General features: G+C 37.6%; 1 protein-coding gene across 2 annotated transcripts in view; it reads left to right on the top strand.

The window, feature by feature from the left end:
* Window positions 1-4,497, top strand: part of LOC130916212 (chromatin remodeling regulator CECR2) — a 62,668-nt gene extending 58,171 nt beyond the window's left edge. For both annotated transcript variants that reach the window (XM_057836731.1, XM_057836732.1), the window contains 2 exons: window positions 863-905; window positions 1,230-4,497. In XM_057836731.1, coding sequence (XP_057692714.1) covers window positions 863-905; window positions 1,230-1,235 — 49 coding nt within the window. In that variant the 3' untranslated portion in view covers window positions 1,236-4,497. The remainder of the gene's footprint in view (window positions 1-862; window positions 906-1,229) is intronic.
* Window positions 4,498-13,158: the final 8,661 nt, after the last annotated feature.

Raw genomic sequence — 13,158 nt, 5'->3', positions numbered from 1 at the left:
TTTGCCAAAAACGGGCATTTAGCCGAAAACTACCTGATTATTTGAACGCTATTGCGTATAGATTCATAATCCAACACTACCAAACAAAGAGCTTTTTAAGTAGAAAATTCTTGTAAATAAATGTGGAAATTCCAGAATTTCTATGGATATCAATGTAAAACAGTCTAGATTGTTGGTTAAAGCAAAAAAAAGGCAGTTATCATTCATTTTACATAAATATTTCAAGCTAAAGTTACGCTTTTTCCATTCATTTCATTTTTTTCACAACGTTTCAAAATGCATGCATGGTGCTATTTTCAATAATAATTACTTTGAATCCTTGACCAAAACACTCTTGAGCCACTCCTGCCTGCTTGTATGCACTGAAACTTTCGTCCTGTTTCCACCATAATCCAGCATGTTTGAGTTATCGCAGTGAAAGCTGACACGACGCTCTGCCTGGCCCAGCCCCCCTACGGGAAGCCGTGGTGCAATGTCTGTAGGAGCTGTCTCATCAACTGAGCGTGAAGTCTATAGACAGTCTTAAGATGCCGCTGACAAAGTTTTGCCAGTTAATATCTTTTGTTGTAAATATCCCATGATACAGTGAGGACAACTGCGGCCTATAGTCCGGTGCGGTTTATCTATAAACGAATGCCATTTTCGTGTCAAATTTGATGGGTGGGGGTTTATAGTCAGGTGCACCTTATAGTCAGAAAATTATGGTGTGTGTGTGTATAAGTCTGTTTACAAATTAAGCCTCATGACAGGCGTGTTGGATGAGGACTTATTCGGACTCTAAAATTTGTAAATTTGATATGTTACTGTCATCATTAATAAGCAATGTAACGTTGACAATTTATGAATTTGTGGTGTGTCACAGGCAACAGGTGAGGACTGCGCCAGGCAATTCAAGTACAAAACAAGTAAGTCTCAAAAGCATTGCATAATCAGTATAGGGTCCTCATGTTTACTCTTAAAACACCTTTAAAGTAAAACTTCAGTCCATATCATCAAATTTGAGACGTGCCCATTTGGAGGGGAAAAAAAACTTGTATCTAAATATCCAATATACAATATTATGATATGCTTTTAGATATACACATTCATTGGAGTATTACGAAATCCAGTGCAGTACAAACATGGTATTAAAATTTTAGAAATGCACTGTTGGACTGGACGTTGTGCTGATACGTCTGCAAATACTTGGCCACTTGTATTAACTTTTTTTTTTTTTTTTTTTTTTAAAGGCATGATGAACCGAAGCACAAGAGGCGCACATGTTGACCCACCTGACAAGCAGCACAATTTATAGCATCCACTATACAGAAACTTTAAACAGAAACTTTGGTAAATTTTGTTACCCTGGCTTCCAATTGTGGTTGGACCTGGAGTGTCCTGCCCCACCTCCCCAAGAAAAATCCCAATACTTATTTCTACTGAGCCCTAGTGAACAAGGGTGTTTGGGTTTTGATCCTTAAGACATATTGTAGTCCAGTAAGAACAATTGCCCACCTTTTCAACTGTGAAAAATCAAAATATGCACAGAGGGTAAACCTTTCTAGAAAAGTGCTGTTACCTACTGATTCAAATTGTTCAAACTCAGGTACTGTAGAAAGAACATAAAGGGGGGGAACAGTCAGACTGTCACCTTGACCAAGACAACTTCCTGGTCTAGTTGTCTTTGTCGATTTTGTGAATGTAAGAGTGAATGTTAAGACGATAAGCACACTTGCATGTCAATGAGAGGGATATGTATTTTGATTACTTACATCTTTTTCCTGTGTATTTCCACGTAGAAACTTGAATTTCGTTAGTCCAGAAAAAATGCTTATACACTGAACTTTTTTTTCCATCTTATTTTTAATCTTCCTTCAGCGGTAATGCTGTTTTTGGTGAGTCTGGGAAAGATGACACTTGTACTGAAATGTATCTGACTCCATTATGCACTATTTCTTCGTTAGACTAAACCTCCTGTGTGGCCTTGGATAGTCTTTGTTATAGTTGATCCTTTATGTAGATCTATAAATGGATGTAAAACTATTAGTGAACCCTTTCAGTGAGAAGATCGCTTAATCAAGAGGCCGTTTTCAGGTGTCACATCCTTCTTGCTGTCACGAATTAATGGAGCAAATCCATTCTGAATATCAAATGTGACATTTGGCATTCCACCTGTTCTGTGTTCATTCACAACCTTGTTCTTTGAGTGTTTGCTGTTTCGCTTCCTCTTCTCAGGGATAAACTTTGTACGGGTATTTTTCTGCTCTGTTTATATACGGAGGTGCAGATTAGGGACACGTTCTACTAGATTTGTGGTAAATTGACCTCAGTTTGATGTGAGAAGCATCACTTTTAAAGGGAAGTAAAGTAAAATGACATGTTGGTGCTATATGATTTGTTTTAATCTTAGTAACTCATGTATAATATACATGCATTGAAAATAATTTGCAGCTAAATGTATTAAAAACTTTATTTCGCTGTAAATCTCCATTGATGTTTACGTCGCAATGTGGTGATGTAAATTGTTGCCACCGTAATTATAGTACACATTAAAAAGAGTGTTCGAAAGTGGTTCGAAAATTGCTCCTGTCAGTCTGCGACAACAATTATTTGTTGCTGTATCACATGCTAAGATAATATGTGCAGATGTCACTTCAAATGAAGTTGAAATTCTTAATCGACATTGAGGAGACGGCATTTTTTTCAGTTGTGGGTGGAGGTTCCTAAATGCATTTTCTACCCAAAGTGCCTGTGATCAATTTCTGTGGAGCCATGTGAGCAGGGGTGCCCTAAACAATTTGCTGCTCCAGGCAAGTGGTTCCTTGCGCTTGGCAACTTGACAAAACTTGGAAATTTGAGGGCGCCTTTCAAACAAATTGTATCAAAATATCTATGAGTTATAAGGAAAACATAAGCAAAAATAACACAGGAAAAATGCACATTTATTTGGTAGACTGGGCCCCCGGCTGGCGCCCCAGTACGTTGCCTGGTCTGCCTGATGGGAAGGCTGCCTCTGCCTACGAAACTAGTTGACTAGTATTAAGCCATGGGGCTGCTCGACAAGACCCTTTTGGGGCAATTAAATTTGCATTGTCATCAGTGAACGTTTACCACAGACACACCATCAAATGTGAACAACTAAAGCTGTCTTGGTCAATCTTCTATTTTGGGGGGGAGGGGGGGGGGTCATTGGCTCGTACTGGAAAGGCACGGAACGGTTGAGAGCTCTTCACTACAGCCCTCAGCCTTAAACAACAATGGCGACTTGCATAGAAATAAAATTTTCAATATTAAACTGAATTTAAGCATAATTTTAGTATATATATGTTTATATATTATAGATGAGTTACTAACATTCAAAGAAAACGGAACCAACATACCAACATGTCATTTAAATGATGGTTCCTTTTAAAATGTTCTTTTGAGCACAAGTAAACTTGCATTACTTATTGCTTGCTGTGGTCTCGACGTCACACTGGCTTTATTTTGTTGGGGGGAGGGGGTAGATTTTTTGGTTTCCCCCTTTAATCTTTTTTTTTTTTTTTTTTTTTTAACCTCTGTACCACCACCAACCATCTCGACATGTTGTTGTTTTATTCTTATATCAGTTTGGCAGTGACTAAATCTACCTCATTGAGCCAAACTTCGGATTTGACAGGGTCTTGGGAGTTATCACTTTTAATTTAGCGTTATCAATTGTTTGCCATAACATTTTCAGCAAAATGATGCTGTGCCAAATGGTAGTGCTTGCTGACCGACCAATTATGACCATGGGGGAAAAAAATGAACCTCGCTGAAATATGCTAAGTGTCAGCTTTACATCAAGGATTTACTGTATTTGTATTTGCCTTCATATCTGCACAGTTTGCTATGTTCTAGTAGAAGTTTGACATGTTGGTAGGAATACAAAATTTATAGCTATAGCTACCTATTTTTTTCTATATATTGATTGAGGATTGATAGATAAAAGTAGGAGCTTCCTGGAGTGAGACTGTGTATTCTATTGAACTAGTAAATTGTCTCACTGTAGTTGATGTATTGGTGGCTGCTTTGAGGTTTTTTTTTTTCTTTTTCTTGCAATTTCATTTGTAAACTGTTTTCCAAGGCTGTGTCAGGTAGTGGCTGGTGGTGTCTTGTGGTGGACAGGTGTGTGAGTGTGTCTGTTGTTCAGTTTGATGCCAGATATCTGCAGGTGTATGTGTGTGTGCACGCACATGAGTCCGCTGTCATTCATTAGTGAAAACCATTTTAGATGTGAATTATATTTATTTGCTATTTGACAAATTTTTGTACATTTTTGAATGTGTTTTAATATAATTTCTGTCCATGCCCCCCCCCTTTTTTTTTGTAATTTCTGTTCACTACCCCCCCCCCCCCTTTTTTTTTTTTTTTTTTTTTTAATGTCACAATGTGTGTACGTATTCTTTGTATTGTGTTGGAAATGAATTACCTAAGTTTCAGTGGTGTTTACAAGTTATTTTTTACTTGAATGACAGATGGTTTGGGAGATGAACAAGAATGTTTTCTATTCTGTACATTTCTTAGAAATAAATATCTTTCCTCAAATTCAAATGTGTTGTATCAGTCATTCTCAGACCATTGAAGTGAAATTGTGTCATTTGAATCGGCAAACCTAATGAAAAGGATGCTGCTGAACACAATTTGGGAAGTTTTACCTGTATAATAAGGTGATTCAAATTAGCTTCGCGCTGATGTACTGTCAGTAGAAAATACTGCCCGAAGCAAAATAAACCTTACAGGAATTTGTAAATGTTTTTAAGTTGATTGTTGTCATTTTATATTGTCTGAGGGTTATTCCAACCTGAAATCCTTCCACTTTTTTTTTTTTTTTTAAAACATGACGATATACAGAATATCGCTATATCGTACCGGCCTAGTATATATGTGTGTTCAGAATGTCCCAAATCACGTCATCGGAAATTGAGCCCGTTTAAGTCATTTCCAGAGTATTGGAATTGGGTAAAAAAATAATAGTTGGGATTTTTTTTTTTTTTTTTTTAATGTTTTTAAATATTTACTCATTAGCTGCAATTGACTGTGCTAGACGTCCAGTTCAATTTGAGTGGGAGGTGACAAAATCAAAATGGACCAGTCAAAAATGGATTGGACATTTATCGCTGTCAATGGCAGTGAAACATCACAATGTCAGCCTTCCCAACTGAAATGGATTTGATTTCTATAACTCAATCGCAGTGAACAAATAATCCAGCATTATAAGGCTATTATAGTGACAGGATAAACGTCTAAAATTAGCCAAGATCGCTCAATTTTAATGGTTTTATCAAACATCAGATTTTTTTTTTTTTTTTTAATGTAAATTTATTCATATGAAACCGTGAAATTCTAGTTTCCTACATTGATTTTAACATGTCAGATTTGGACCCCTGAGGTGATGGAGAAGCGCTTTTTAATTTAGTAGCTCCATATAGGCGCCTTGCAAGCAAGACTGTCCTTCCTGATTCATTTATTTGTCATGCAGTACCGTTTTACAAGCTTCAACTGTGCAACCATTTCACCTGCCATCAGGGCCGGCCCAGGCCATTTGGGGGCCCTAAGCAAAATAATGCCAAGGGGCCCATATTTTTGGGCCACCTTTTCGTCACAGTGTACTGTGAAACCCATACATGCCATCCAACCTATATGTCCATATTTTGTATATTAATCAGATTTTGTTGTACTGCATTCTTCAAACTTCTGACCCCAAATGATTGTCAGTACTTACAGTAGATAACGCCAAACCTTTTTCTAAAAGAGGAAAGAAAGAAGTTGAGGAACTTTTATTTTTAAAGAAAGAAGTTAAGGAAAAACGTTTATTTTTTTTAACCCTAATTTGCCGTATGTATCACATTTGATACACCTAAAATTTCATGATTTTGAGACTAATTCAGAGTTTTGACATTTCTTTTTGAAAAAAAAAGATGGATGCAAGTCAACACATGCATCTGCAGGTTCCATGACAAAAACAGGATATGATATAGCAAGGGTTATAGATATCTGAGCGCTTATTACACATTTATTTTAACTTTTCTTTTTACAAATTTGAAGAAAAGGTTTCATTAGGACCTTATTTTTCCAATTTTGGGATTTCTGATAATTGCTTTATATTGCTGGCATTAAATTAAGCTTGTAATCAAGTATCAAAACTCACAGAAGTCAAAGCAAATTGTGGTAAACAAAATATAAATTAAACAATTGCCAGATTGCCCCCTATCTGGGCCCCCTAGTGGTCAGGGGCCCTAAGCAGCTGCATAGTCTGCGTATAGGCTGGGCCGGCCCTGCCTGCCATCTAATGTTCAAGCTAATCAGGAGAAAGAGGTCGGAGTTGCAGATGTGATCAGGAAGCAGCTATCTGATATAGTACAATATCGAAGCTTAAAGGGATTCTTGTAGATAGTTACATTTCAAAAGTTTTGCACTTAATTTCCTCGTCAAAAGAAGAAAAGCTTTTCTTAACAGGAAAGGATGTTTTTGCTCTTTGAACCAATAAACATGTTCCGTGGTACTTTCGCTTTACTTGTGCATTTCTGCTCGCAACTTCCGTTTTACACTTTCTCTAACCAAAACAACAGTGGAGCTGGAGTGGCATCACTCATTAAAATCCCTCAAAAAATCCATCATCGCAACATGGGAGGACAACATGTTCATGAAGGCAGATGTGGAACCAAGCCCGCGCCACCACAAAGACAGGATGTTTATGTACCCATGGTGCAGCTGTGTTATGCAAGGTATGTTCTTCCTATCCTTGCATTTTCATGTGTCGGGTGCTTAAAAAATACTAAAGCTAAAATCTTGCGCGTGAAACGACTTGTTGTCTTTAATATTATGTGATTATGATGACGATTGATATTATTAACTACAACTATTGTACTGCTGTGGCTGCATCACATGCTATCTGCTGCTAGCCTGTTGCTAATCAGTATGTCTAGGATGGCACAATTATGTAATAAATGTTATATGTTTGTTATAAACTCAAGTGCTACAAGTTTTTTTGTTTGTTTACAGGTGGAAAAACGGTTAGGCAAGGGAAGGGATGTGTCTCTCAACAATACTACGTTGATGGAAACATATGGAGACTACTTGCATTCTACTTTGATGATGGAAGGCTCGATTTATGCTCCCCCTTCGTTAATATTTTTCTAACATGTTTATAAATTGTGATTTATTGACCTGTTTTGCACATGCACCAATCTTTTTAAATGAAACAAGAAATGGAATCATATTGTCCAAAAGATTTATTGCGATCAATATCTGCAATAAAAAAAGAATGACACTATTTGCGTTTATATATGGCGGAAAATACTCAGGTGACTTGAAGTTCCGCTCTCAGACCCCCAATTTGGCCAAATTTCAAAATTGTCCGATATGCATGTGTGATACATCATTGGAAAGCTTAAAATCTCAATTTTTGGGGGGAAGAAAAATTTTGAACAGGAGGGCATTTAAAAAAAAAATAAAAAATTTAAACCGCAAAACCCTATCTGGAGGTGAGAGCACGCGAGAGCAGAATTACAGACGCCATGACTTTAATGAGATATTATCGCGTACTTACCTTGTTTCGATCCAAACACTGCATGCAGCATGTATTACTGAGTGTCAAGACACAGCTGTGAATGGCCACAGCTGGATTTTATGGGGATTTTATGGGTGAAACATGGTAATATAACATTTTCACGATGCAGAAATTGCAGACATCAATGAGCGGTCGAGATTTTCTTTTTCATATTTTTACCCTTTCAAACGTTTTTTTTTTTTTTTTTTTTTTTAATTTTTCTTTGTTTGGATCGATTATTTATTACCTAACATATCGGAGAAAATGTGACAGTAACAAAAAAAAATACAATTAAGCAATAGTTATGAGGCAGGTGGAAAAGCGCTATACAGTATAAGTATAATACCATAGAGACATAGATATCCATGACTTTTTTACAGACACCATTTTTTTCATTGTGACGTCATTTGTTTAAAAGTTTAAAATATGTGAGTGAATAATTTTTTAAAGTCGTTTTTTTCTTTTTAAATGAAATATTAGGCCTCAATGATTCTAAGCTAAAAATGACATACATTTTGAATAAGAAATATAATTAATTACCTTCGTTTTATGTCTGGGTTGAAACAAAAGCGGTTGTGCGACGTCTGTAAACGAGGGTTTCCGGGGTAAAACGGACAAATTAAAAAGTTCTAGGGCTTTATGTGCCATGAATCTGCTATGGCAGCATATAGACATATTGTTCTATCAATCACAACCCTTGTTTTGTCTTAAAATACAGCAGTTTCTTTTAAAGAGGAGTGCAAGAGCACAAACTGCTTTTTCAGTCTTGTCTGTGTTTTCCGCCATATACATGTGTGATGAGCTCATTATACAACTACAGTCTCACCAGATGAACAATTCAATTCAATTCAATTTTATTTGTATAGCCCTAAATCACAACAGATGTCTCAAAGGGCTTTACAGAGGCAATATGATACACAATTAGAAATGAAGCAACAAAAATGAATAGATACAGTTCAAGTCCTGGGTATCCCCTATCCTTAAGACCCTCCATGCCGGCAAGGAAAAACTCCAAAAACTCCAGAGTCAATTGGGAGAAAAATGAGAAACCTCGGGGAGTGCCACAGTCAGGAGAGATCCACTCCCAGGACGGATAGACAGGAACCCCAGAACTGCTAATGGGAATTAGCAGGCGAATTTACAGTCAATAAAAATGCAGAAGAGGTCCATCTAGCCAGATGAGACGGGGGAAGCAGCGAGGACGTCTATCCAGCCAGGGGTCCAGACAGTCAGGAGGCTGCAGCTGAAAAATAGCCCCTCCCCAGAGGGGAGGGGGGAAAGGGGACACTGGGTGACTAGTGATGAAGAGACTAGACAACTAGATATTAACAATGGAAAATAGAAATAAAGTAAGACAAGTGGTAGGTAGAGTAAGAAAAGAAGACAGAACTCAGCGGCTGTACTTCCCCCAGCATTATAGCTTCTAGTGCAGCTTAGACTAAACTGTGAGTCTACTCCAACTTCAACTAGCCTAACCATAAGCTTTGTCGAATAGGAACGTTTTTAATCTAATCTTAAATGTGCAGACTGTCTCGGCTTCTTTAATACTAGCTGGAAGCTGATTCCATAAAACAGGGGCTTGGTGGCTAAAGACTCAAGCTCCGACAGTACTTTTATAAACCCTGGGAACTACCAGTAGACCTGTAGACCAGTAGACAATAACTTGTAGTATTTCATTGTAATAAAATATGTGTCAGTCCTTCTGCATTCGGCAACTGTAATATTATTTGTAATTATGCCTCATTTTGGTCACTCGAGGCCGGCGTATCAATCTACACCTAATGTTAACACAGGCTGCACAGATTGTTCGAATTCTGTCCACGAACGATCAACGAATTGATGAGAACAAATGTACGCTTCATCTACGTCGCCCTGAATCCATTTTTAGAGATTCCATGGGTTCCTCTGGTTTGATTTAGCAGTTTTAACTTGTCTACACGCTGCTTACTTCAACCGCACTTTATGTTGTTCTATCTAAACCGGAAGTCCTTAGCAGAAAATGTTAAAGATGGCGCCTCCCATGTTTCGCTCAGGAAACTTGTCTATACTTCATACTGTGCCTCAATGTGGATTGGTCGCCTTTTGATGGCGAGCCAATCAATGGAAAGAGGTAGGAGTGACATGCTTGACAGGAGCGACAATCTGCTTGAATACTATGGCAGGATGTAAATCGCTTTTGTAGATAGGTCAATTTCCCAAGTTTCGTCTGAAATACACTGAATTTCCTCATTGAAAGAGCAACAAAGCATCACAAAATTTTTTTTTTTTTGACAGGAAAAGATGTTTTCGCAAGTGTGACGAGTAGAACCATCGTCCAATCAGCAGCCGTATATATATTTTTGAAAGTTTCCTCCCATGAAACGTTTCGATTGGATCTTTCCCAGAAAGACCGAAATGTGGAATATAGTTGTTGCATCTATATGGAAAAATCAAACTGGCGTGCAAGGTTATGCATTTGGTGTTGAAGCCGAGAAGTGAAATATAATTTAGGATGCACTCAAGTTTTGTGTGTGTGCCATATTCAATTATATTTTCGTAATATGATACGGGCCAATGTTATCCCACAGGCTGTAGTTTGGACACCACTGAAATTGGATCAGTTCTCTTGAATAACTGCTTCTGGCAGAAGTGGTGTTACATTAAGTTTTTGAGACAAATGTGCTTCTAAGATTAGTTTAATAATCCATACGTTTTACTTCAGTGGATTTGTGAAGAAATGCTACTCTCAGGCAATGTCTACACTTAGGAGGTTTGAATGCGGTTGGCTGTGGAGGGTGTAGGGCAGAATCATTGGTTTTAAAAAGACCTGCTAGGTGTAGACATGGCCTCACGCCACTACTTTAGGCTATGCTAGTCGTTACATTAAAATGTTTTTATTTTTTTTTGCCAGAGACGCCAACAGTGGCTCAACCAGTTTTACCAATGAGATGTTGCAACAATAATCACATAACTCTATTATACCAATCTTGCTTGCGATCAAGCTTGCCGTTCTATGATCACGCCAGCCTGTTCAATCATGTGGCCTCTTTCAAGCACACCGTAAAAAAAATTAAGTATTTGACATAATCATCGACGTGACTTGAAAACGTGGATTTTAATCTCTGTTATTATTTGGCACCGATTAACCACCGAAAACTGGAGATACAATCCTTTTAGTTTCATAATTGAGAAGATGTTTTCTCCACTAGAGGGCACTCATGCTCTTTGGACGAATAATGCTCAATTTCTGTAGATTTTTTTTCTTTGGTTTATTGTGGTTATATAATGTTTTAGTACAGTATAATAACAACAGTTCATATAGGGCAGAGAACACAGACAAGGCTGAAAAAGCAGTTTCTGCTCTCGCACCCCTCTTTCAAATAAACTGCTGTATTTTAATCCAAAAGAACTGTTGTTTGATCGAACAATGTCTGTATGCTGCCATAGCAGATTAATGGCGCATTAACCCCCCGAACTATTTTGAATTTATCCGTTTTACCCTGAAGACCCCAGTTTACATACACTGCGCAAAAAAAAGAAGCTAAGTAATGATATTTATTATTCCAAATTCTGTCATTTTTAGTTTAGAATCATTAATTGATATCTAATATTTGGTTAAAAAAAAAACAACTTTAAACATTTATTCACTCGCATATTTTAAACTTTTAAACAAATGACGTCAGAATGAAAAAAGTGTCCGTACATAAGTAACGGATATTTAACTCATAACTAACATACTTGCTTAATATTTTGTTACTGTCTCATTTCTCCCGATATCATACAGAAATAATCGACCCCCCCAAAAAAAGTTTTAATGGGTAAAATATATATTTATATGTATGTATATATATATATATATATATATATATATATATATATATATATATATATACAGTGCCTTGCAAAAGTATTCGGCCCCCTTGAATCTTGCAACCTTTCGCCACATTTCAGGCTTCAAACAAAAAGATATGAAATTTAATTTTTTTTGTCAAGAATCAACAACAAGTGGGACACAATCGTGAAGTGGAACAACATTTATTGGATAATTTAAACTTTTTTAACAAATAAAAAACTGAAAAGTGGGGCGTGCAATATTATTCGGCCCCTTTACTTTCAGTGCAGCAAACTCACTCCAGAAGTTCAGTGAGGATCTCTGAATGATCCAATGTTGTCCTAAATGACCGATGATGATAAACAGAATCCACTTGTGTGTAATCAAGTCTCCGTATAAATGCACCTGCTCTGTGATAGTCTCAGGGTTCTGTTTAAAGTGCAGAGAGCATTATGAAAACCAAGGAACACACCAGGCAGGTCCGAGATACTGTTGTGGAGAAGTTTAAAGCCGGATTTGGATACAAAAAGATTTCCCAAGCTTTAAACATCTCAAGGAGCACTGTGCAAGCCATCATATTGAAATGGAAGGAGCATCAGACCACTGCAAATCTACCAAGACCCGGCCGTCCTTCCAAACTTTCTTCTCAAACAAGGAGAAAACTGATCAGAGATGCAGCCAAGAGGCCCGTGATCACTCTGGATGAACTGCAGAGATCTACAGCTGAGGTGGGAGAGTCTGTCCATAGGACAACAATCAGTCGTACACTGCACAAATCTGGCCTTTATGGAAGAGTGGCAAGAAGAAAGCCATTTCTCAAAGATATCCATAAAAAGTCTCGTTTAAAGTTTGCCACAAGCCACCTGGGAGACACACCAAACATGTGGAAGAAGGTGCTCTGGTCAGATGAAACCAAAATCGAACTTTTTGGCCACAATGCAAAACGATATGTTTGGCGTAAAAGCAACACAGCTCATAACCCTGAACACACCATCCCCACTGTCAAACATGGTGGTGGCAGCATCATGGTTTGGGCCTGCTTTTCTTCAGCAGGGACAGGGAAGATGGTTGAAATTGACGGGAAGATGGATAAAGCCAAATACAGGAACATTCTGGAAGAAAACCTGTTGGTATCTGCACAAGACCTGAGACTGGGACGGAGATTTATCTTCCAACAGGACAATGATCCAAAACATAAAGCCAAATCTACAATGGAATGGTTCAAAAATAAACGTATCCAGGTGTTAGAATGGCCAAGTCAAAGTCCAGACCTGAATCCAATCGAGAATCTGTGGAAAGAGCTGAAGACTGCTGTTCACAAACACTCTCCATCCAACCTCACTGAGCTCGAGCTGTTTTGCAAGGAAGAATGGGCAAGAATGTCAGTCTCTCGATGTGCAAAACTGATAGAAACATACCCCAAGCGACTTGCAGCTGTAATTGGAGCAAAAGGTGGCGCTACAAAGTATTAACGCAAGGGGGCCGAATAATAATGCACGCCCCACTTTTCAGTTTTTTATTTGTTAAAAAAGTTTAAATTATCCAATAAATTTCGTTCCACTTCACGATTGTGTCCCACTTGTTGTTGATTCTTGACAAAAAATTAAAATTTTATATCTTTATGTTTGAAGCCTGAAATGTGGCGAAAGGTTGCAAGGTTCAAGGGGGCCGAATACTTTTGCAAGGCACTGTATATATATATATATATATATATATATATATATATACACGTATGTGTATATAAATTGACCATTCCTTAATGTCTGCAATTTTTGCATCGCGACCCTTGTTATATTAC

Source organism: Corythoichthys intestinalis, chromosome 5 (assembly GCF_030265065.1).
Source record: "Corythoichthys intestinalis isolate RoL2023-P3 chromosome 5, ASM3026506v1, whole genome shotgun sequence".
Taxonomy (NCBI): domain Eukaryota; kingdom Metazoa; phylum Chordata; class Actinopteri; order Syngnathiformes; family Syngnathidae; genus Corythoichthys; species Corythoichthys intestinalis.
The sequence above is the reverse complement of the archived record's forward strand: the minus strand, read 5'-3'. Positions and strand labels throughout refer to the sequence as shown.